This window comes from Anabas testudineus, chromosome 3 (assembly GCF_900324465.2).
Source record: "Anabas testudineus chromosome 3, fAnaTes1.2, whole genome shotgun sequence".
NCBI lineage: Eukaryota > Metazoa > Chordata > Actinopteri > Anabantiformes > Anabantidae > Anabas > Anabas testudineus.
Genome location: NC_046612.1, coordinates 2,260,842 through 2,285,842, shown reverse-complemented (window position 1 = coordinate 2,285,842; position 25,001 = coordinate 2,260,842). Strand labels below are relative to the sequence as shown.

The window sequence follows — 25,001 nt, the reverse complement described above, 5'->3', positions numbered from 1 at the left end:
GAACTTCTCTGTTACAACTGTTTAGCAACATGCTGCTGTTGTTGAATACATAGGTTTTCATTCAAACCACTTTTCCTCTTAAGTGGGTGCTGAAGCAAATCCCAGCTGTTGTTGGGCGAAAAGTGGGACAAACACTAGAAGAGGTTGACAGTTTATCTGAAGGCTGAGAGGCCCTAAGAGGTCGTGAGTTGACCTTTCATTGTAAATAGGATCATGGTTTTGTTCTGTTTTAGTCATTTTTCATTGAAGCTTCTTCCCGTTGATGTTAAACATGAACTTCAGTGCACACACTCTGTAATTAAATATAAACCATTTTTGTCATATAAGATAAGATAAGATATTCTTTATTGATCCCACATTGGGGAAATTCAATTGCTCAATCAAAGTCAGTGTAACCAAGGAAAGCTGCTCCTTTAAAGTGGAGTTTAAAAATAATGCTCAGTCTTTCTCTTGGTGGTTATTTTGTACAGAGGCTTCGGTTCCACCTGACCTCTATGCCCAGTAGCCACTTAGGAATCCATCCATGTTGTCACCACCTTTTAATGTCAGCTGTCAATTAGATAAGAAACAACTTGACTTTAAAAGCTGTTAAATATTTAGTTTGTTGTAAAGCGACTGACGTTGTGATGCTTGTCCCAGGTTATAAGAACAGACTTTTCTTGTGATCATGAGTCATTAAAAAGAGGAAACTAGATTAAAACGAAGCCTCTAACTGAGTGTCTCTGTCGGCCAGGAGGACCTTTTGGATACAACGAAGTGACCATGATACCAGCTGGAGCCACTCACATCCGAGTCACCGATAACAGCAAGAATTATCTGGGTAAGATTCAGCCTGTCTCACACACACAGGACACCTGGTCTCGCCCACATTGTGTCTCCGGTTCCATAGCTACAGTATTAAACAACCAATTTAAATCACTTCTTGGACTTGTTAGTACTTCCTCTCCCCGGAGACAGAAGGGTCTCAACTGTCCCAGCTGGTCTCTGGAGCTGATGTGTTTTCCAGGCAACAAAATCACCAAGGGCATCTATTCTCATCCATGTTTATGGGATCAGAATAAAACAGGTCTCAAAATGATACACACTGTGGTTTTGAAAGGGTCATAAAGACTTTATCTGAATACTGGGGCAAGCCGGGTGAAGGTACTTATTTCCATTACATGTCATGGAAAATCCCTGTGCCTGCACTGAGGAGAGGGAGCTGCCATAAATAGCCAGCTGGCACATTTCTGCTTCTGACAACCTGCCTTCACCTCAACATGACCCACTGATATGGAGAACTAACTGTTGGCATTTGTCATGGGAAATATTTAACTTATCAATTCCTTCCTTCTTTCCCATCACCTCCTTCCCTCACCCAGCGCTCCAGAACGGCCGCTCTCAGTTTGTCATCAATGGTAACTGGAAGATTAGCGTCCCAGGTGAGTATAATGTAGCCGGCACCAAGCTGCTGTACCGCCGTTCGGCAGACACATGGGAGAGCTTCGAGGTGCCAGGACCCACCCAGGAAGACCTCCATCTAATGGTGAGAGGCCCTGAAGACACTGGGACATACATTTCTATAGCTATCGTATTTTATATTAAACCAAACTAGGGAGTCAGTTTTATCACAATCAACCACAGTGATACCACTGAGCGAGACGGGCACCAAACCCAGGAAAAGATGAACACATGTTCCACATGATGCCACAGACTCAGAGAGTAAGATCAGGTTCTGCCTGAGCCTTCAGACCAACTATTAACTACAGAAGGATAGTTACACTGTTTTATTGGTTATTCCCTATAATGTTAGTACTTCTACAATACTACAGTTTACTTTGAATTGAATTGATGTTTACTTTGAACTTAAAATCTGGGATAACAAAATGTAATGTAATAAGTGATCTGACAGTCACTGGTTAAAATGCTGAATTCATGATGGTCAGAGATTGTTTATGAGAGACAGGTATTACTTTGGCAACATGGTCCTGTCCTCTTCTGCAGGTGCTGGCGACAGCCAGGAACCCAGGGATTGAGTACGAGTACTGGCTGCCACCGGACCAGTACGCCCTCTACCATGGGAGAAGGAGTCCACTGCGCCAGGCTCACCACACAGCCAGCTACCTCCCCTGGGGGCAACCCAGCACTACAGCCACCACCTCCACCACCTGGGCTCCCCCAGTCACCAGCCGACCCCATCGGTGTAAGACCTGCCTCTAGCTTCATTCAGTCACACTTGACTCTTTTCAAAGATTAATTTAAAGGAAGAATTGTTCCCAGATTCTAAGTTAATCACTTCATTACGTATCACCACGTAAGTTCAATTTAAAAAAAGATTGAGTTTGGTATCTGATAACTTATCAAACTCATGAATCTGTTCCTAGATTATCACACGTTTTGTCTTTTAACCAGTTCCTTCTCATTTCCTGGAAACACTGAAGCTAAAGAAACAATTCAAACACTGATTGTTGCCATTAGCGCTGTACGTGTGCACGTGTTTCTCAAACAGACTTTTCTCCAACCAGCCATTACCTGTATATAGTGGGACTATATGTTCCTCCTGACATACTGTCTGCTACGTACTGTTTTTTGTACTTGATAAATAGCAGGTGTGAATACAACAGAGCTTAAGACTTTTTCATGGAAACTGATTTATTGTTTGTGCTTTGTTCTGTTGTAAGAGACTCTCAGCGCTGGGCTTAATCTGATCTTTATAAAAGAGACAAATTATAAGACAACAAGTCCGGGAGTTAGGGGAAACCTGATCCTGAACACGTTAACATCACTTCACAACAGGGTTTGCAACATAAAATGAAGATAAATGGAATGAAAACTTGAAAAGCTCGTCATCTTTACTACTTTGCTCCTGTGGAACACATTAGGAGCCAATGAGGGAAATAGAGAATATTTAAATGTTGTGAGAGGTGCAGAGATAATGGTGCATGAGCGTGTAAAAGCTGCTTATTGTAATCTGACGCTTTTATCTGGTTTAAGAGCCATTGAAATATCAGTGTTATCAACACTGTGGCATCATAGTCTGTGTATGTTTGGCATAAACTAGATGCTGGTCTTCATATCCACATCCCTGCTCTCATGCACATGTGTTTACATTCATACTAATAAGAGTAATTCATGGGGGAAATGCCAGTTATTAAACACCGTCTGTTCACGTCCACCGAGCTCACAGAAGAGACTTAATCAGGCCCAGTAAGTGAAAACACCTGTGTGGTTAACAATGGGTTAAAAAACAATCCATCTTCAGGTCGTACTTGATTTAAAAGAGTTTATCTGCAGGCTGCTCTGGTTGCTGCTGCTGAGGAATGCAGCTGGTTTATCTCTCATGATAAGCCTGCAATACATGTGCTGAATCTCTCCTAAAATACTCACATTCACATGGAAATCTGCACACAGCCTGAGGTCGTGTACCTTCTTTCAGACTGAAATCAATCTCAGTAACGTCTCTGGAAATATTTTCCAGCTGGTGGATCTGTGCCAAGCAGAATCGGACTGGTGGTTTGTTAGGTAACAAGGTAAACGTTCAAAACAGTGGTGGTGATTTTTATCGTGTTGTGCGTGACATGATGAAGTTAGAATGAGCTCACTGTGTGGCACACCACTGCCGAGAAAACAGGACAGTCTTTGTCTGGATATATTGGAGGGTAATGAAACAACAGCCCCTCTTATAATGTTGCTGATGTTCCTCAGGGTTTTAAAGTTTATCTCTGACAAAAGGTGCTTTGAGTTGCTCATCGCTACGTGACTATTAACTGAATCCAGGAGTCTAGTACAGCAGATCTTCCAGCTTGCTGGAGCTTTTCCCATTTGAAATGAACAGCAGCAAACGAGGCCAAATTATGTGTGTTTAAATCAGTTTGTAGGTTGATATCATCCTGATTCTGATGAAATATTTGATTCAGGCTGTCTGAGAGGAACCTTTGACCATATACTGTCACTCAAAGTGAATTTTCATAACCAGGTGGCTCTTTTTGTACAGTTTATACACTGTTGTCCAACAGACTGAAAAACAAATTGTGGCTCCAAAAGCATCACGTTCACCGCTGTGCGTCTTACACTGACAAGTCATGAAACAGTAACATGGTGTTAGTGTCTGTTTTTTAAGGTCCCCCTAATGTTTGCGTGCTTCAATGCATCATAGTTGGTAAAATTGATAAAATTCTTGCACATCAATCTGCAGCACTACAATTAAAATATTAAAACCAATTCATTTTCATTTCAATTCAAGTGTCTGTGATATTGTCTCTGCTAGTTTTAAGGCCTGTGAAGCCTCCGCGCCAGTCTTCTGATCACAGCCATCACCAGCCCATCCTGCCCCGCCTGGAGCGGGAGGACAACCACAGAAACCTCCTGCCTCAGCCCTCACCTGGAAGTACGTTCATAATTTCACCTCTTTACATGTTTGTTTCCTCAGCTGACCACCTGTATGAAGCCTGATGTATCTAGTTTAGTTTAGCAGTGACCAAAAGTATGAAGCAGCTGCCCTGAACCAAAAGAGAGAAATACAACCTCTCATTCACTGTTAAAAACATAAAGGGAACAATTAAACAACGCATCCTAGATCTCGATGAATGAGATATGTTGAAAACATTTATTCATTACATAGTGGAATGTGAAGAGAACAAATAACATAAGAATGATCAATGGAAATCGAAATCATTATCCCGAGAAGGTCTGGGTTCAGAGTCATACTTAAAATAAAAGTGGGAAAGTGAGAGCGCAGCCTGATAGATAGTTTAAAATAAGACTCAGTAGTGTGCGAGGCCTCCACGTGCCTGTATGCTCCCTACAACATCTGGGCATTCTTCTGATAAGACCACAGATGTTCTCACAGACATGATGTCCCAGAGGTGTTCGATCGGATTCAGGTCTGGGGAATGGGCAAGTCAGTTCATAGCATCAATGCCTTCATCATGCAGGAACTGCTGACACACTCCAGCCACATGAGATCCACCATTGTCATGGGTCAGAAGGAGCCCAGGGCTCACTGCACCAGCATATGGTCTTACAGTGGGTCGGGGGAGCTCATCCCGGTACCTAATGGCAGTCAGGGCACCTCTGGTTAGAGTCAGACCACTCTCATGGAGTCTGTTTCTGACAGTTTGAGCAGGAGCATGCACACTATCCTGCTGGAGGTCACTTTGTAGGGCTCTGGCAGTGCTCCTCCTGTTCTTTCTTGTACAAAGGAGCAGATATCGGTCCTGCTGCTGGGTTGTTGTCCTCCATTGCATTAGGCATTCATATTTAACAGCAAATATGAAGTGTCATGCTGTGGATATTCTTCGTGTCATGTTGATACTTGAGGGTTGTTTCTGCTTGATTTATCCTTCAGGACATTGTGGGAAATGTCGGCGGGTTAAAGGGCGAAGGGAACGCCAGAGACAGTATTGTCAGAAGGACTTTGGTGAGTCTGAATCTTGAAGCTTTGTTTTTAAATTAATTGTGATAGAACATTAGCAAACGTTTTGTTTCCCTGTTTCCTTATAGTTTTCCGGGCTAAAGTCCTTGGGAAGCTGTACAGAGGTGAGGAGACGCGTTACGACGTCCTCATCATTCACACCTATCGGAACCGCTTCCGCCTGGAGCACCGGGAGTTCCTGTGGGTCCCCAACGTGTGTGACTGCCCTCAACTGGAGAAGGGGAAACAGTACATACTGATGGTGCGTCGGCACATTAACTATGAGCACACGCTAAACCGCATCCTGCTGGAAGAGGAGAGCTACGTGGTGCCGTACAAACCCAGAGAGGACAAACTGCTGCAACCGCTCGAAAGACTCTGCAGCAACAGGGGACCTGAGCACCAAGCCGGACTGAGGGCATGAGTGTAGAGATAAAGTGTGTGTGTGTGTGTGTTAGAGAATGAAGTTCACACTCACTTCTAATGTTTCATTTCTGGACTTTAAAAACATCATGAGACTCCATGAAGAGTGACGTCAGTAGAGAAAGACTAGCCACAGGTTGAGCCTCATTGAAAACGCGCCACAAACACTCCACATTTATTAAAAAGCCTGACCAGCTTAGAGCACTTTAGGTGGGCGCCCACCTTTAAACACATACCAAAGAGAGGACACTGACTGAAAAGGCCTTTTTGTTATTGCTGTTTTCTACAGCTATCATTTAATGTTCTATCATTGTATTTACGTGTGTGTGTGTGTGTGTGTGTGTGTGTGTGTGTGTGTGTGTGTGTGTGTGTGTGTGTGTGTGAGAAGGAAGAATCCACCTTAAAACAATCGAACAGCTACTTAAAATACATAAAACACCATTTTGACTTGCTTACTTCTAGGGATGCATCGTCCTGAATCATTGGAGCAGCTCTGTCGAGTCTGTGTAGCAGCAAGTTTCTGAAATCTCAATGATAAACGTTTGGTTTTGGCTTCAGTCCCATTAAAACTAACGAGGCCACATCTCTACAGAACGTAACTGTTTATCATTAAATTCTGCAAGAGGCTCTCGTGTTTATATGTTGGAAAATAATTTGAAGAAAAGTGAGTGAAGACATCTCCTGAACCAGCTGATCAGCTCATATTTTCTCAACTTCTGAGCCTCTTTTTAATCCAGAACTCTCTCTATGAACTCAAATCTGTTCTCATCCCAGTGTAAATCATTCATCCCATGCTGAGGTCCTGCAGAGTAAATAAAGAGCTCTCTACGAGCTCTCGCTGAATTCTCGTCCAGACTTGGTCTGGACTGCTCAAAGCTGCTCTTCTGACGCTCTGAGAAGAAATTATTATTCTCATTTCAGCATCATTTTAGTTCGTTTTGTCTGATTCTGATTGGTTTCCTGGATCAGGTGTGATGCTGGAAGATCCCAGCTCAGATGAGGATGGAGTAGGAGAAGATAAAGTGAACTGGTATCTAACTTCCAACGAATCTTAGAAATATAGAAAACTGTGTTTGAAAAATAAAACATACGATCACAAAATACTATCACAAGTAGATGTTCAACTGCGTGACGGGTTAAGGCGGATTTTTCTTTTTGATTTAAGTAAAGTTAACTAACAACGTACTGCTTCACGACATATTTATGTATAAAAATCATAACACGTTACTTGTGTTTTACTTGTTTTATGTCTTTGACAGTGTCTGTGTTGTGGTATAATTTTTATAGTGTGTTGATTTAAGTTTGCTTTACATGTAAAATAATATGAAATATACAGTATTTTATGGTGTGGCACTGAATAGCTACAAATCATAATTTGAGTATAATAATTTTGAGAAAACTTGCAGCTAAATATTTTCACTTGTCTTTAAACCTTGTTCTACTTGTGCCATAAGAGTTTTTTTGGTCTGGTTTATAGTTTGTAGATGATCATCATCAGCTGTTATAGGCATTTGCAAAAACACACCTACTTCATTTGGAATTAAAGCTGATAACACATATTTGAGAGAAGCAGTCGTGAGAACACAGTGTAGGAAAACAATTTATTTACAAAAAGCTTCACATCTACAACAAAGGAAACACTGATCACTTTAAAACATGACTGAGCCACATCACCGCTCATCAACTGGAAGAAAGTCGTCACAGACATTCGGCTCAGTTTCCCTTCGGGAACTTTTAAAGGATGATGGGGCTATTTTAGATTCACAACACCGTTCATTGTCTGAGTGAATGTCTTGCAGACATGACTACTTCATGTGAAGGCATGAGACAGACGTCAGGGTTTTCTGGATTTTGAGCAACAAGTGTGATTTAAACAATAATTAACTTTTTTATACGTTATTAATGAATTTAGAAGTGAATGATGTCCCATAAAGCAACATACTTTTCTTCATTGGAAGTCAGATGCTTATTATTTTTGCCCCAATTAAACAAATGTCTTGTGTTGAACTTTGAAGAACATCATACATTTCAGTTTAGCTGCCTTATAGTCGCTGTCGGATCCTCTGTGGTGAAGTGTAAGGAAACCTGTGACTGCTGTAACAGGTTTTATTGTAACACATGAACAAATCTCCCTTTGGCTTTGAGCTAAAGTTGTAGTTTAAAATCTGTAATTGCAGTTTCTGTTCTTTGTTCTAGCTACGAGGCAGCAGTTATACTGTGATGTTGTAAACTGACCCCCATCCTCTGTGGATGCAGTAATTACAGAGCTATAGGCTGTGAGTCAGCTCAGCATCGAGACCAGAAATAGGGAGTACAGCTACTGTGGCAACAAAAAGTATGTGAACTGGGTTTTCAGCATGAATTCATGATAGAATGTGATCAAATTTTTATATAAGTCCCACGTACAGACGAACACAAAGCACTTCAACAAACAGTTGCAATATTTCATGATCGCTGATCACAACCTTAAAACATTAAAGGTTCAGAAAACCTGGTAATTCCAGGGGGTTCACATATTTTCTAGCCACTGTAGCCTGATGTGGTTTTACGTGGAGTTTGTTCCTCCACAGTGTTTGTCACTAACACTGTACAGTAACTACTTGGTAGCCGAGTTGTTCGAAAAGTCATCAGAGTTTTAACTGTGTGTGTCGTATTTTAGGCAACTAGACGAAAAACTGAGATTCCAGATTTGAATTTTAAAGTTCTGGGTTGTAAAATAAGTGTAGTTCTGAAAAAGGATTTCACAGGTGGAAAAGCATGAAGTTCTGCTTCCAACAAACACACACTCACTGATTTCACAGCTCAAACCTCAAAGAGAACATCTGCAGTAATGTTGGTTACAGAGGAAACCACGTGAAGCTCGTGCTTCACACATAATTGGAGAAGATGCATAAATATTGAATTTGTTCCCATGAATTATTATGATTCAGTTGTTTATCTTAAAACTACTGAAATGAACTCGCACTTGGTTCTGTGTTTCCAGTGTTAAGAAAGATTAGTTCATGATGACAACCTTCGACTGTCAAAGGTCAGAGGACTAACAGGGTTTTCTTCAGAGCTTTTTCGTGATCTGTGCTTTTGCAGCAACGTTACAACAAATATCTAGAACTCCTTATCATTTATAATATTTAATATCTAAATATATCTGAAAATTGAAAATAAAGAGAAAATATCATCACTGTGTCCATCTTTTTCCCTTTTCCTGTAATTCTCTCTTCATACTGAGTGAAGGTCACTCCGTCTAATCCCTTTGGCAAATCAGTGTGTTTCGAAACCACAGTCATGTCCTCATTAGTGGTTTAATTCATGTCATTGACATGTTCACTTCAGGGTTGTAGCCAGTTCTTCATTTATCAACAGGGCACCAGGCCTTTGGGTTGATCCTGCTCAGCATTGAGTCTTTGACCCCTGAACCCTGTGACCTCTATTCATGTAAACCCCCATCTGCAGGGCACCGTGAGCATCAGCCTCCACGTCCCTCGCAGTTGACTCTTTGTCAGACGCTGACGGAAACATGGCGGGAGGACGCAGAGCGTCGTTTGATACGCGAGCGGCGAGGTCTGGATTCAGACTGACAGCTGCACAGAGGACCCAGCAGCAGCCAGAGGTAGAGGATCACACAGGCCCAACAGGAGGACATCTTCACCCAGAAGGTAGACCAGCAGCCGTGGGTGAAGGTGGTCTCCAACACTGCAGACTCGTAGCTGGAGGACAGAACAGTTTAACAGTTAGTTATTCACGCAGGGAAAAAAGTCAAGAGGTTAACAGTCGTGCAGCCTGTTGTCGACCAACCTGAACCAGTTGGTGAGGGTCATCATGACGTAGAGCGAAGCCAAGAAGAAGACAAAATGGAAGAAGAAGTAGCTGTAGGCCACTCTCTGGGTCTCGTTGTGAATAACCTTCTGACAGCCTTTGTTCTCATCGTCAATCACAAACTCCTCTTCAGCTGAAAAGGACAAATAGTCAGGAGGAAGCTGCTAAACTAAACTAAGTATGTTTGTGGAGTCACTATTATTGAAACTGGAGGAACAGGGATTGTTTTGGTCTTGTTCCTTGTTTGATGTCTCTGATTAATGATATAATGAACTGTAGCTTCAGTTCTACATATATATTTAAGACGTGAAGTGTTCTTGTTTTGCATCTATCTGAATATTAGTTTACGTGTGCTGTTAATAGGGTTAACAGCATCAGCACCAACCTTCCTCTTCCTCAGGGCAGCAGAAGCAGCACGTGGCTTTCTGGAACTCGTAGCGATAAACTTTGATCATCCAAAAAGGGCCGAACACCTCTGCCAGGTAGGAAGCTTCGTTACTGCAGGAAATGAGGTTTGAACAAATTAGTTTTTCTTCATAGATGGAAAAGTGAAAATATGATTAATGGCACTCGGGTCATAAAGCTACTGTTGTAATGTTTCGTGTGTAAATCTGATAGTATGATCTAATCATCTTGTACAGTGTGTGTGTGTGTGTGTGTGTGTGTCTGTGTGTTACCATGCAAAGAGGACACAGCAGTACATGATGGCAGCTCCAATGATAGCGACAGCGTTGCCTTCATTCTGGATGCCATCTTGTCCCACACTGGGGTAACAGACGGTCATGTTCATTCCCTGGTACACCACTGACACACAGAAGAACACAGAACATCAGGTTTCATCACAGTACACTGTCCTTTGATTGATCTCAAGTCTCTTACTGAAAAATCAGAGACCAACAAACAGGACTGCAGATATCTAAGACCTGCACTCTAAATAACGAATGTCTTTACAGAATTTGACAGTTGAATAAACACACAAATAAAACTGAACTTGTAAAATACCTGATGAATAATCACCTGTTGAAGAACGAATCCCAGTGTGCAGCCTAAGTTTAATTTGAGTTTATCATGTTGTGCAGTCATCTGTTACTTTATCACCTCCATAAAATATCAGTTGAGGTAGTGTCATTAAACCCTGGCTCTGGTTTTTGTGGGTCTATATAGGACTGTTTTTCAGTGCCCCTCCGCCCCAGTGTGATGGAGACTTGTATTCTGTGACTCGTTACTGTTTCTGCACCACACCGGTCGAGTAGCTGTGTGATTCTTTCTCCTTTGTTTCATTTCCTGTGAAATTCCTGTGTTTCTTGTAAAAAGGGGCCTCGGCTGCAGACTTATAGTCTCACTCTCTGGACTGAACACAGAGCACTTACAAGTATGTACTGCATGCTCACATGTGCACGTTCATGTGCACGTTCATGTGCACAAGCTCAAACTCACAAAAATATACACACTTTCAAATACACACAGAAATTCAGACCAGCCTCCGGAGGGTGGTTTCAACCGAATGTGGATTCCTGAGAGAGGTTTTGTGTTTGTGTGTTGTGGGGGGAGAGAAGAACCTGAGCTCAGTGAAAACACTGGCTAATTACAGGGCTCAGACTACACCACACACACACACACACACACACATGTTGGTCTTTTCTATTAGTTGAGACGACTCTCATTACCTTACCCAGCTCTTACCTAACCCTGTGTCGAACTTTAACCTTCAAACAGCTAATTGAGGTTCTCTCACCCTCAAGGTATAAAAGTCAAGTGGTCTTCATGAAGGTAGTCATTCAAACACACACACACACTGTGTGTATAAGGGTAAAGGTCAGTATAAGGGTTGGGGTCACTGACATGTAGTTGTGATGGTTAAGATTAGGGGTAAGAGATGTTCATGCCTCTTATCCAGGATGATGCTTTCAGGTTGTTGAGGGTCAAAAGTGAACGGATTAGTTCTTAGTGGTCGATGATACAATGATGAGCAGAAAATGAATGTAAGTAAGACAACGTCCTCTGAAGTGATGGAAACGGGACTCGGTGAGGTCATGGAGCAGAACAGACTAAGAAAACAAAGACAGTAAGGAGGATGGATCTGTTAGTCGAACACACACACACACACACACACACACACACACACACACACACACCTCCTGAGACGTGAGCCTCATTAAAACAGCTGACAAAGGAAACTCAGCAACAGTAGGTGGAAATTAAATTTAACAGAGCTGTGTGTGTGTGTGTGTGTGTGTGTGTGTGTGTGTGTGTGTGTGTGTGGTGTGTGTGTGTGTGTGTGTGTGTGTGTGTGTGTGTGTCTGTTTTAAAAGGTGTTTTTTTTTTTTTTATAACAGACTCGGTGCATATTTTCTCAACAAGTTGCTACAGTGTCCTACGCTGCCCCAGGACTCTCACACACACACCCACTGCACACACACACACAACCTGTGACACCTGTATTACCTTTCCACAAGCTTGTTAGGAGAACATGCTTACACGTCTAACGTGGTTCTTCATCTTTGGGAAACAAAGCTCCACATTTTGATTTGTTTAAGGTTCATGCAGGTTACACAGTAAATTAATAAATAAAACAAAAAGATTATTTTTAAATCCAAAATGCTGCAGCCAGAGTTCTGACTGGAATTAGAAAGAGAGATCATATTTCTCCTACGTTAGCTTCTCTCCATTGGCTCCCTGTAAAATCCAGAATTGAATTTAAAATTCTTCTCCTCACTTATAAATCCCTTAATAATCAGGCTCCACCTTATCTTAAAGAACTCATAGTTCCATATCTTCCAAGCAGAACTCTCCGTTCTCAGACTGCAGGTTTACTTGTGGTTCCTAGAGTTTCCAAATGTACAATGGGAGGCAGAGCCTTTAGCTACCAAGCTCCTCTCCTGTGGAACCAGCTCCCAGTTCAGGTTCGGGAGGCAGACACCGTCTCTACATTTAAGACTAGACTTAAAACTTTCCTTCTTTATAAAGCTTATAGTTAGAGATGGATCAGGAGACTCTGACTGAGACTGCTGCAGGACTCTGTAGATACACTGAGCTCTTCTTTCTCCAGTTAGATAGTTTCTGCAGTTCTCTGCAGTTTGTATGTTGCATGTTTTAGGTTTTCCCATATTTTACCTGTTTATTTTTGGTACAGGCAGCAATAAGTAGCTGTGTAGTGTTGCACACTAGTTGCAAACAGCAACAAGACAATCAGCTGTTTTGGCCTTTTGTGAAAAATAAAGTCTTTGGAACAAAACAAGAATGTCGTCAGACTTGAAAATTGGATTATGCTGCTGATGCATTAATTACTGTTGCTATATGATGTCTTCAGCCTTCAGCTGTGAGATAAACAGACCAACAGAGCATTTATGGGAGGCACCTTAAACAGCTACACCTGAATTAATTCATCAAGTGTCTGTCTGATCTTCCAGTGTTGCATAAACACATTGTTGGAGCTGAACAAAGTATTACACTTAATCTGTTTAACAGGACGAGATGTGTATGAACATATGTAATGAAGCTGCCCGGCTGTATTCCTGTGTTATTACGTTGTCAATGGATCCATGAGGAATGCGAAACAAATATCCTTCAGCCTGCCTTCACCACAGGCCACCAGCCCAGCAGGCAGCATGTCAGAGCACATCTCATCCCAGATTATCTGTGTGTGTTTGTGTGTGTGTGTGCTGACATTTACATGTGTGTCATTTAGATGTAAACCCCAGATAAGACCGGGGCCTCTGACAAGCTGCTGCACTAATTCTTCAGCCATGTGGAGGTTCTTTGTCTTACCTGGAGCCAATAGGTGAGTCACTATGAAAAGTAAAGGTAAAAGGAGGATGTTACTGTGTGTGTGTGTGTGTGTGTGTGTGTGTGTGTGTGTGTGTGTGTGTGTGTGTGTGTGTGTGTGTGTGTGTGTGTGTGTGTGTGTGTGTGTGTGTGTGTGAGTATTAGATCTAAGTAAGATGAGATGATGAGGTTCAGGCAAACAAATTTTGATAAATTTCAGGATAAGAGGATTTAATCTAATAATAAAGATAAATTATATCCAGAAGGGAAGAATTTACTGTATTAAAGTTGTTCTGTGGAACTAAATCTCAAACTGCTGTTTGTAGAAGAACTAGAAAAACATAAAAGAAAATGAAAAAGCTTTGTTTTAAAACTAGAAATCAGAAAATGTATTTCAAAATAAGTGTCCAGGAGAGAAGCTGATATTAATTAGTTCATTCAGCTTTGTTTAGTCACTGGGAGGTGCATCGTTTTTACAGCATGAAGATGGTGGCAGCTCTACAGAGATCACATATCATCACTTTGATAAACCTTAAGTTGACTCATCCACCGCACACAGAAGTATTAACATTCATTTAGTGGCGCTTGTGGCCGATATTCACTGAGTTTTAGTCTGTTTTTGGTCTCCACCAGCTCCTGAGGGAAATATCTGCTCTTTAACTGCTAAATGCTCCACTGTTAACCAGCTGGTCTCGAACTGGGTCTGTCGGATGTTTGATGCCAAACAGTCAGAGATCAACGTCTGTGTTGGAGCGATTTTGCTGAGAAGTGCCTGGTTGTCATTATGAACAACCGCTGTTCACATTCTAATCATTTGACCCATAGTTCATTTAAGAATATTGACTCCTGGCCTGCACACATGGAACGTCTTCCTGTATGCTTTAGTCCACATACTGTATACAGAAGAGTGAATGTGTTTTACTCATGCTAAACGTTTCACTGTTAACACAGGACAGACGCACAGGGTTCAGTGTGTGTCACCGTGCTTCTGCTCTGTGTTCGGTTAATTACCTTTTTCTGGTGGGCGGCTGGACAGAGCAGAGAAAGTGAGGTACATGACGTAACAGCTGATGATGGAGGCCTGAAGGAGCCCCGATCGAGGCTGCTCTGCAGAGACAGAGTCAGGGTCAGTGTGCAAACTGTTGGAACCCCAAAACACACACATACACATGTTTGGGGGGAAGATGAAATACAAGAAAACACTTGTAGATTACTATGTTTAATTTACTTTTAAAGTATTAGTCATAAAACAGAAGTGATCCTGATCTTGTTGTCTGAACATTCACAGATATTTTCTATTCTATACAGAGGAGGAACCTGAACTAAGAATATTTTCCTGTACTCAGATCGAGGCTGAGGCTCCTCTGCACATTAAATATAATGTTTTAAAACCACTGATGAAGATCAAATATGATCAGAAGCTACTTGACAATGTCAAGAATGAACTCATATGTTTCAAATGAATTTTGCATCATAACGTTTCTTCTTCCTTCTTCTGTCTGTCGGCTATGTTTCAGTCATAAAACCCAGACATGTGCAGACAAAGCAGGTCTGCAGTCACCTTTAGTTTTTTAGAGGGGGAACCAGGTAATATTAGACCACATTTAATTATTATTATCTACAGCAACACTGGTTTCAGCAGGGGGGTAGTTTTCACAGCTGGAGATGCACTAAGTGTTATTTCACTTCTGAGGATCGATGACAGACACTGAAACGTGTTTCATCAACTCACTCTGCTTCACGCACGGTGTGACAGCAATGAAGGACATGAGGCCGCAGAGTCCCAGGTTGATCCACAGCAGGGCCTTGTTGAAGTGGCAGGCGATGGGGTGCGTGTAGTACTTGTACATGAAGGTGAAGGCCATGGTGGCGATGGTGTAGAAGAAGAGGGTTGCGCACATGACAGCCAGGTACCAGCGCTTGTTTTCTGCTGCTCCCGTCAACCTGAGAGCGCAGACGACAAAGTGACGGTTGCAGCTTCATTCAGTTCTGGAGCTGTGAGCAGCTCCAGATTCAGATGATGATTCTCTGTTGGTTTGTTACTATGAGTTTTTTTACCTTTCATATACAACAGTTAAGTGATGTCATCAGTGTTTAGTGTTTGAATTATCACTGCTTTGCAATGTGGAAAATACTGGAGTCATTATTCTGGGGCATGAGTCCAGTACGTTCCTCATTGTCAGTGATGTCAAAAGTAAAAACTAGAGTGCACAGTTACAGGAGATAATGAGGCACATATTGGACTTTTAGTGAGATGGGTAACGCAGAAGCTGACTCTGGCTCTTCCGTCCTCTGACCTCCAGACCCAGTGGCAGTCTGGGTGCTGGGAGGGGCTGCATGAAAACCTCACACCACTAAAAAGGGAATAAGAGGATTTTTAGTTGTGTGTGTTTGCCTTAGCTCCTGAATGAATAAATCCTCTTAGCTGTCGTAACTACAACTCTGCCATGTCACAGCAGAGTTCAGAGGTCGACGAGAGAGAGAGAGAGAGACTGGTAAATAACATGTGGGACAAGCTGGCTGTCAGGGACGAGTCTGGATGAATGAAAGACGACATGACGGGGAAGAGAGAGGAAAAGCACACGAGAAGCGGGTGGAGTGAATGGAGCGGATAAGGGACCAACGTGGAACATTTCTTAACACAGAATTCCCTCTGTTATAAATTTTCTTCCACTTCAACAGGAAAACACAAAGAACACCGCTGGGTATGAAACAGTAAAACTGCTGCGATGTTTGTTGTTGAACTCAATCATTACACAGATTTAAACATCTCTCCTGCACACGAGATCAATCTGTCATCGACGTTGTAAAAGAGACGCTGTTCTCCAGATGTGAGCCACACCGGAGTCTGTGTGTGTGTGTGTGTGTGTGTGTGTGTGTGTGTGTGTGTGTGTGTGTGTGGTGTGTGTGTGTGTGTGTGTGTGTGTGTGTGTGTGTGTGCGTGCGTGCGTGTGTGTGTGTGTGTGTGTGTGTTAAGAAATTGTGAGATACTTCAAATACCACGTTGTTGCTGTCCTGTAATAACTGTGCATCTTCAAACTGCCAGGTTTATTTTAGGAGGATAGTTGTTAAACCTGTAAAGTAGTAGAGGTTGTGAAGAATCCAATAATCTCCTGTTTTCCCTTTATGTTATCTGCATGAAAACCTTTATCTCTCTCTCCTTCTCTCCCTCTCTCCTCTCTCTCTCTCTCTCTCCTTCTATCTCTCTCTCTCCCTCTACTCTCTCCTTCTCTCCCTGTCTCCTATCTCTCTCTCTCCTTCCTCTCTATCTCTTCGTTTCTTCCCTCTCTCTCTCTGCCTTATCTTCTCCCTGTCTCCTATCTTCTCTCTCTCTTCTCCTCTCTCCTCTCTCTCTCGCTTCCTCTCTCTCTCTTCCCTCTCATCTCTCCTCTCTGCTCCATCTCTTTCTCTCCTCCTACTCTTCTTCTCCTTCCTATCTCTCTCTCTCTCTCTCCTTCTCTCTCTCTCCCTCTCGCTCTCCTATCTCCTGCTCTCCTCCGCTCTCTCCCTCTTTCCCTTCTTCTCTCCTCCCTCCTCCTTCTCCCTCTCTCTCTCCTTCTCTCCCTCTCTCTCCTCTCTCTCTCCTTCTCTCTCTCTCTCCTTCTCTCCCTCTGTCTCCTTCTCTCCCTCTCTCTCTCTCTCTCTCTCCCTCTCTCTCTCCTTCTCTCTCTCTCTCTCCCTCTCTCCTTCTCTCTCCTTCTATCTCTCTCTCTCCCTCTCTCTCCTTCTCTCCCTGTCTCCTTCTATCTCTCTCTCTCCCTCTCTCTATCTTTGTTGGCTCTGAATAAAGCTCCTTCTGATCCATCATTGGGATTTTCTAAAACAATGACTTCACATGTTTTGATGCAGTAACATTCTCTCACATTGTCTCTGTTATAATTATGTAATTTTCAGGGTGTTTGCAACAGAAACTATAATTGACGAGTGTTTGATCGTCGTATTTTGAACACCCTGAGTAAATCAGGTTTGGCCTGGAAAACACTGGTCCCAGCTTAGTGCAAACAAAGAATGTAAACAGATGATGTTGCATTGACACACACACAAACTCCTACATCTGTGTGCAGCATCTCGCAGCTTAGCCAGTTTTCAGGAACTCAGCTTAATGCAACAAACACAACCTGCACAAATGTGTCCTGACAAAATGATTTCAGTGATTAATCAATTACCAAGTGGATTTATTTTGTTATTTATTGGATAAAGTCAGACATAAACACTAAAAATGAAGATGTTGCAGAGGACAACTGAGTGCTGCTGTATTTTACTGCTAAATCACAGCATATATGTATATATAGCATGTGATTTGTCGAGTTAATCACTTTGTCTACATCCATTTTTACACAGTTGATCTGCGGTTTGATCGTCTTACTCACCAGTTCTTGTTCCAGGTGTGTGCAAACGCTGTGATGAGGATGAGTTGGATGAGGATGAAGGCAAATCCTCCCACCACACCAACATAATGCCAAGCTGTGAGAGGTAAAGGAGAAAACGTTAATCATTGGCTGATGTATGTCTGGGAAGTGAGGGAGAGGCAGACAGAGAGAAACTAGAAATCATTCATCAGCTCTGATCTCAGGTTTGTTTCACTGTCAGACTCTTTGTTCCCACACAAAGTCAAATTAAGTTTTGGAGATTTACGATGCAATAACTCCCAGCAGAGAGTCGACCTGCAGAGAGTGTGGAGGAGCAGGTCTCTGCTGCCCTCCAGCAGGATTCAGAGAGAGGTGCACATAAACTCAGTTCCTCACCATGCAGGAAGGACTCGGTGGGGATGAAGAAGGCAGCGGTGCACATCCCGAGCAGGGTGATGAACTTCAGGAACCAGAAGCTGGAAGATAAAACAGAGCAGCAGGTTAATGTCAAAGCTCCAACAGGGTTTTTCCATCTTTTAGTCAGAATCACTTTTATTTTACAACCAGTTATCAAATCATGTTGCACAGTGTGGGAGGTTCAGATGCATTCTTCACTGTTCACACTGGTTTCCAGATGAGGTTCTGCTCTTTGAGTTATGTGATTCATCACAGTGAACGTGGCAGTCGTATTAAATATCATCAGTGTGGCTTACACTACGTCTGGGAAGTCGTTCTGCATCTAAACTAAAACGTTAATCAACACTTAGAAACACACTATTAGTGAACAGTTATTAAAGTGATTCTGATTCTCAGAGTGACTTCATTTTAAATACACTCAGACTTAAAATGCTCATCAGGTCCTTTAACTTCATTAAGTTAAACTAATTACTCAAATCATTAACTATTTTTAACCTACTTTACAAACTGGGTTAAATAATTACACACAGAGTTACACAGATTACACATGATGGCAGCTCTAGTGTAAAAGTACGTTTTATCTCAAATCTCCCTGCAGACGGTTTCTGTGTCCATCTGCATGCTTGTGTCTCTCTGTCTGGACTCACTAGGATCCAGCAGGGCACTGGGTCACTCCCTGACCTCCCCTACAGACCACTGAGAGCTGTGACCTTTGCCGAAGACCCTGAAGCCTTTCACCGTGCCACTGATAAGACTCTTGGGAGCAGATTTATAGCAGACTGTCAAATCCTAATCCGAGCTACGTCACCACTCTAAGAGACTGTGCTGCAATGGAAAGTGTGACAACAAAGAGCTTTAAATAGACCAGGCTCAGGTGAGCAGAAGGAGAAAACATCCCTCCTTACAGACGGTAGTGAAGTATTTAAAGGTGTGTACTTCAGGAGCGGTGCTGGAATATTTCTATCTAGTGTTGTCTGTTTGAAACGTGTGTAACTTTGTCCACAGTCAACATGATTTTATCAGTTTCCCGAACGTGAAAAGCATCTGAATAAATACTGACCCGTTGTGTATGAGTGCTCTGAAGTCCTGACTGGACTTCACGTCTATCAGGAAAATCGCCATCATCAGGTAGAAACAGGAAGTGCCAAAGCAGACTCTGTAGACCGCTGAGTAGCCCACCAGCATCTCACAGTGGCCTCCGCCATGAGCCTGGTCACACACCACGTTGAAGAAAGGCACCTGAACCACACACACACACAGCATTCCTATCATCCACTTTGTACAGGTTTGTCTTTTTCAGACGATGCCGAGGTTTTCTGCTCCTAATTCACGAGCATCGAGACAGCGTGCCTCTCATCTCCATCTCAGTGCTGTTCTTTATGGTGGAGGGGAGGTTGTGTGGTCCAGGTCCTGTCTGCTGATGGTATCATAACATCCTGCCTGATCAGATTCTCCATATAATTTAAGGAAATGTGTCTTGTTCCTTATCAGTCTTAGCCTTACATAGACTGTAAAACCCACTGAGGCATCTTTGTGATTTTGGAATTGGGCTTTTTACTTTACAGATTTCTATTTGAAATTAAAAACATATGATGACGATGCACCGACTGTATTTAAAGTGCTTCAAACTAACTCCATCTTTACCTAAACAACATGCTCCTTACAATTGATGTATCAGTGTCTAATTATGGCTTCATGTGAACCCGTTCTGTACTCTTACTTTTGGTACTTTAAGTACATTTTGTAAAAAACATTTTAGGCACAATTGGCACTTTTATTAGTGATGGAAATGTTTATATTGCAGTGTTGCTACTTTTTCCACACAGAGAAACACTCACATTTTCCCTGACGAGCTCAGAGACGGTACGGGACAGCATGAGGCAGGAGACAGCGCAGCTCATGATGTGGAACAGGGTGTACATGACCCGCGTGCTGGTGGAAGATTTGACTGGAGGACAGAAGGCACAGCAGAGCGAGCAGGGTGCCGGTCCACAGCAGCAGCATATCTGAGAAGGAAAAGACAAATCATTAGCATAAAGATAAAAAAAAAAAACGTGAATCTCCAGGAGGTTGTGTCTGTAAATAAATACAGACGATGTAGTTTTGTTTTTTCTAGAAGTGGTCGACCAGCCACGTGTCTCCAAAAGTACAACACAGAATAGTAAAGAAAAATAAAAAGACACAAACATGCTGCAAATGATGGACGCTGTGTTGCTCATTTATTAGAAGGTTAGCTGAAGTTTTTCACATCTGTGTCCAGGTCGATCTTTAACTGTCCATAAACAGGATCTAGTGTGAAACTGAGACACAGCTACACGTTGTGCTGCTCACTTTTTAGAAAATGCAGTTGATCTTGTTTTTTTAGGCTGAACTTTATTGTGAAATAATAAAATATAAATGCAAAGCAACAGAGCCTGTTTTAACCTGTGGGACGTCTGGGGTCCTGTGTAGAAGAGGGTTTGTCATGTCTGTGTCCATAGAACTCTCTAAATGCTTCTTATGTGCAGATTCATCAAGAACTGACATGAAGAGGAAATTCAAGTGAAGCAGTCTGAAGATGTTTGGTCACAGTTTGAAACAACCTACACTGCCTGAGCTGTTGTCAGGCTGAGGCTGGTGGCAGATTAATCTAAAGAGTTCAGCAGCATCTGGCTGATTCTGATTGAGATAAATCTGGGTCATGAACTGACCCTGGAGTCAGTCTAAGGATGCAAAACCTACACAGACACATCTGTCTGAAACTCAGCAAACTCAGCAGATTACAGTCTGGAGGTCTGTCGGTTTCAGGGCCACAGTGATGCTCTTTAAAAGCCTCAGTGATTTTCAATATCTGGGAATTACTTATAGGAAATATGATGCACCATAAATCAACCGTGACCAGCAGGTGCATTCACTGATTGATGAATTCTGAAATACAAATGATTATAATCTTTTCATTTCTTTTTCTCATTGAATTCTAAATAAAAATAGAGTCGTAATCATGCAGAGTAGCTCAAAAATGATTTGATCCTCTAAAACAAATGCTGCAGTTGTATCTAGACTGCAGTATTTTGCAGCTGACTGCTCGTCGTGCTGCACTGCATCAGATCCTTTAACATCTCCTCTGGTCTTTTTTCTAATAAACGTCTGTTTTGTAACCCTCTGACTTTTACTACATCTTCATCTTTGATATTTGCCATTGAATATATGAGATGTTAGAGGTCAATAAGAAGATTTTCTATTTTGGTAACTTCATATTTATTTGCAGACTCAACAAACCTGCACCTGTGCTGAATACCGATGTTTGAGTTTACTGCAATGAAACAAATAAAGAGAACATGTCAAAAACCAACTCTTTTTGAAACAGCCACAAGTTGTACGACCGCTCTAACCTCTGCACCTGTCTGTCGTCCGGCCTAGTTTTAGGTTCATCACAGAGGATTATTGGGGAAGTTGTTGCAGTAAGTGAGGCAGCTCAAATCTGGTTTAAATGCAGAATAATCTCTTTGGTTCAAAAATGCTCACTGAGTCTAAATACTAGAGTGTATCCAGTGTAACCAGGCTGAACGGTAGTGTTAGGGCTGATGGAGTGAAGTGTTGGGGAATTAGTAATGAGCAGAGCATCCTTCAGGTGTGAGGGTTTGGATACTCACACCAGACTTTTAAAATGAGAACAGTAAAGAACACAGACACAGACTCTGGACAGGTGTTTGTTTGTGGATGATTACACTGTTAGATCTGAACAGGTATTCAGGAAGCTAATCTGAGAGCTAATCTGCATGAATCACAACCTTAATGCACCAGTGATCCCAGTGGACCTTTTGTCACATACAGCAGTGCAGATACAGTTATTTTATATGTTTATTTAAAGGTTTTCCACTTACAGTCAATATTGTTTGACTGTAGTCAAAGAGCCCACTGAGGGTTGTGTACACTGGAACCTTTTGAATGTCATCAGATGATAAATACTAAACACGTTGGTTGCTCTGTGGACGCTGTCTCGAGCTTCACCTGACGGTTCCTTTACACACTGTGCAACTTTTACACAGCAGCATCCACTGTGGCCTTCATTTCCCATGATTCCATGTTTTAAAGACATCATCATTAAGTGACTAGAGTGTGAGAGGATGTGACCAGGGGTTCATCCCAACACCTTTAACTGCATCTATGTCTTTTCCTTGAGTTTGACAGCTATGATCGGATGCAAGAAAAGGACAAAAGGAGAGAGGAACTGGGGAAATGTGGTCAGAGACATGAGATCAGCTGTGAGTCGGACTGATAGACAGGACAGATTATATTTGTCCAAATTATAATAGAAAAGGTTCTTTAATAAAACTGTCTTCAGTGTCCCATTAATTTAGATTGTTATACATGATGGCGCACCATCAGCTCATGATGAACCGGTTATTTATTATTTGCATTATATTTGTTGGTTTTCTGTTGTTAAAATTTATTTAAACAAAGCTAAATAAATGCAGGTATATTTTATACCCATGTTCCCTCTCTCCTGTGTCAGTGAAAGTGTTAATTTGTTAATTTGGTAATTAGTTTGTTTCTGGTTAATAGGAATTAAGATGTACTCCATGTGAGGATTTAAAGTGTCTATTGCTGTTTTACTTTTGGAAAATGACAGTTGAAATATTTGATCAGTGATTTACTGAGATGTAGTGTAACAACAGCACAAACACAAGTTAATGTTAAAGTTATATTAATTCATTTTAACAAGTTTCTGCATTTTCTTTTATTGCAAATAAATCAAGTGAAAACATAAAGTGGGAAAAAGTATTATTTATGTATCCAGAGCCTCACTGTCCTAAACTAGAAACCCTGACCGGTCACACTGTCGTACCGTAAGACAGCTTCATTCATTACTTTACACGTTCTGTTTTCACAAATACTCACTAGAGCTGAAAATGTGGATCACAGTTTGACTTGTGCTTAAACTGCAGCGACCACCTGTTTCAGGAAATGACTGAGACTTGAAAAATGAGTTTTCAGATATAAAATTATAACATTTAGACTATAATAAGGTTTCAATGCACCTTGACAATCACATACAGTAAGTTTATTGCAGGGACTAAACACTTTGCTATGATGTGAACAGAAAAACATTAAATGAGAGCAGCAGCACAACATCAGCTCATTGCATCCACCTTCACCTTAGTCACAACAAATAAAGCAAATGCATCAGCACAGGAGAAGTCTCACACACACAAACCTTTTTGTTCATACATCACCTTTGAATTTTGCAGCAGGCTGTTTTCTATTGCTAAAGCTCCAAATTGGCCATTGGTGGATAATCGACTTACATTGAAGACAACTCAAAGTGTAAAATACTTCATGAGTGCTCCAATCAGTTTTAATCACTTTTAAACAGTCACTGTAAAATCACATCAACTCCACTGGAGACTGAAGCAAACAGGTAGCAGAGCTGAACATTGTTGTTCATCCCAGATCACATTTTCTTCTTTGTGTAGTTGATATTTTCAATTTTATTTAAACTTTCTATGTTTTATTTCACATTAGTAGATACTGGTAAATACAGACTGAGTCTCCCTCAGTAGTGTGAGGTCAAGAAGTCAAATCAAAAGATAGTTTGACAACTAAACTTTTCACATGATCAGTTGCTGCAGTGGATTATATTACATAGTGGTTACTTAAATAAGTGAAGAAGGTTCTCACAATATATCTGTTGCATTTTGAATAATCATTGTCATCTACCAATAAAATTAACCCCAGAGTTCAGTACAGAAAAAGAGAATTTGCTTTCATCTTTACCGTCACTACTAATCTGACACTGAACCCTAAAAAGTTCAGACTCCAGCTGCGGTTGCTGCTCGTCAGCTCTCACCTGATAGGCCACCATGTTGAGGAAGTAGTTGTAGACGCCACTGCGGTTCATCCCCTGAGAGGCCGACATTGTGCCTCTAAACTGCTTTTCTTCGGCCACCAGGCCTCTACATTTGGCCATGAACTTCCAGCTCAAACCGAGCCTTTCTCAGAGTGCCTGCAAACATGGCATCCTCATATTCTCAAAGAGGCCAGAGCCCAACTTCTCAAACAGGCCTGTCAAAAAATGAAAAAGTGAAAACCACTAAGTCCAGCAGGTTGTCCCCACAAGCTCCTTGCTGCTGGATTAAATCGAGTCCTGCTGGGCCTCCTGCATCCGAGAGCCTCAGCATGAGCACCGGTTCAGCTGCTCTCACTTCAGCCTCACTGGGGAATAAGTTGTTTTTTTGCCCATATCCTGCGTGCTTTGGCTCAACGGCTGTGTTGGGTGCTGCCAGGAAAGAGCGAGAGGTGCTGGCAAATGCCCGGCGTCCTCCCCCTGTCCTACCCGCTCAGATTAGGAGGGAGTCTGTGAGGGGAGGAGGGAATGGGAATGAGGAGGGAGGGGGAGGAGGTCGGCAGGGACCATGTGTGTCAGTCCCATCTGTCCCTCCAGTCCCTTCCCCCAGTGTCGCACAAACCCAGCAGTAAAACCGGATTGGGTAATACTTGTCTTTAATCCAGATTTACAAAATTAAACAATTACCCTGTGTCATTTCTGGATACGGACGCCTGACACGTCTCCAGCTCCACTACTGAACCACCAGACCCGATCCAAGTCGGAGTCTGTGTGTCACCCACAGAAAGAGGCCACATCCATAATCCCAACAAGTTATCATGTCTGCATCACGACCCAGAAACAGTGAAGTGGGACGGACTGGCATGGAATCAACAAAGGCACGGTGCATTAGTGCACACAGCTTAATAATAAACAACCCAGGAGACTTTGGGGACTCTAATGGAGGGCCAGAAGGCACCAGGAAAAAGACTCAAACCTAGTGACGCTTGAGTACGAGCTAAAAGGACGTATTTGA

At 42.1% G+C, this 25,001-nt stretch overlaps 2 protein-coding genes across 2 annotated transcripts in view; one reads left to right on the top strand and one right to left on the bottom strand.

The window, feature by feature from the left end:
- The window catches only part of adamtsl5 (ADAMTS like 5), a 29,058-nt gene extending 20,068 nt beyond the window's left edge, over positions 1-8,990 (top strand). The window contains exons 8-13 of the mRNA XM_026377907.1: positions 734-820; positions 1,362-1,525; positions 1,984-2,182; positions 4,247-4,366; positions 5,327-5,398; positions 5,482-8,990. Coding sequence (XP_026233692.1) covers positions 734-820; positions 1,362-1,525; positions 1,984-2,182; positions 4,247-4,366; positions 5,327-5,398; positions 5,482-5,816 — 977 coding nt within the window. The 3' untranslated portion in view covers positions 5,817-8,990. The remainder of the gene's footprint in view (positions 1-733; positions 821-1,361; positions 1,526-1,983; positions 2,183-4,246; positions 4,367-5,326; positions 5,399-5,481) is intronic.
- On the bottom strand, positions 6,137-24,109 carry serinc4 (serine incorporator 4). The gene is made up of 11 exons (XM_026377908.1): positions 23,990-24,109; positions 19,998-20,165; positions 19,220-19,398; positions 18,139-18,218; positions 17,764-17,857; positions 15,126-15,337; positions 14,405-14,500; positions 10,306-10,432; positions 10,014-10,126; positions 9,608-9,761; positions 6,137-9,519 (listed from the first exon to the last, which is right to left on the bottom strand). The coding sequence occupies exons 1-11, from the start codon at positions 24,107-24,109 to the stop codon at positions 9,312-9,314; spliced, it is 1,551 nt and encodes a 516-aa protein (XP_026233693.1). The 3' UTR covers positions 6,137-9,311.
- Between the last annotated feature and the right edge of the window lie 892 nt (positions 24,110-25,001).

What these genes read in the sequence shown, in the direction of transcription:
- serinc4 (XM_026377908.1), bottom strand. Translation starts at nt 24,109, where the DNA reads ATGGCCAAATGTAGAGGCCTGGTGGCCGAAGAAAAGCAGTTTAGAGGC. An exon ending in CTGAGCTCGTCAGGGAAAAT is followed by an intron (nt 19,399 to 19,997) that starts GTGAGTGTTTCT and finishes TGTGTGGTTCAG; the next exon opens with GTGCCTTTCTTCAACGTGGT. An exon ending in CACCGAGTCCTTCCTGCATG is followed by an intron (nt 17,858 to 18,138) that starts GTGAGGAACTGA and finishes TACCTCTCACAG; the next exon opens with CTTGGCATTATGTTGGTGTG.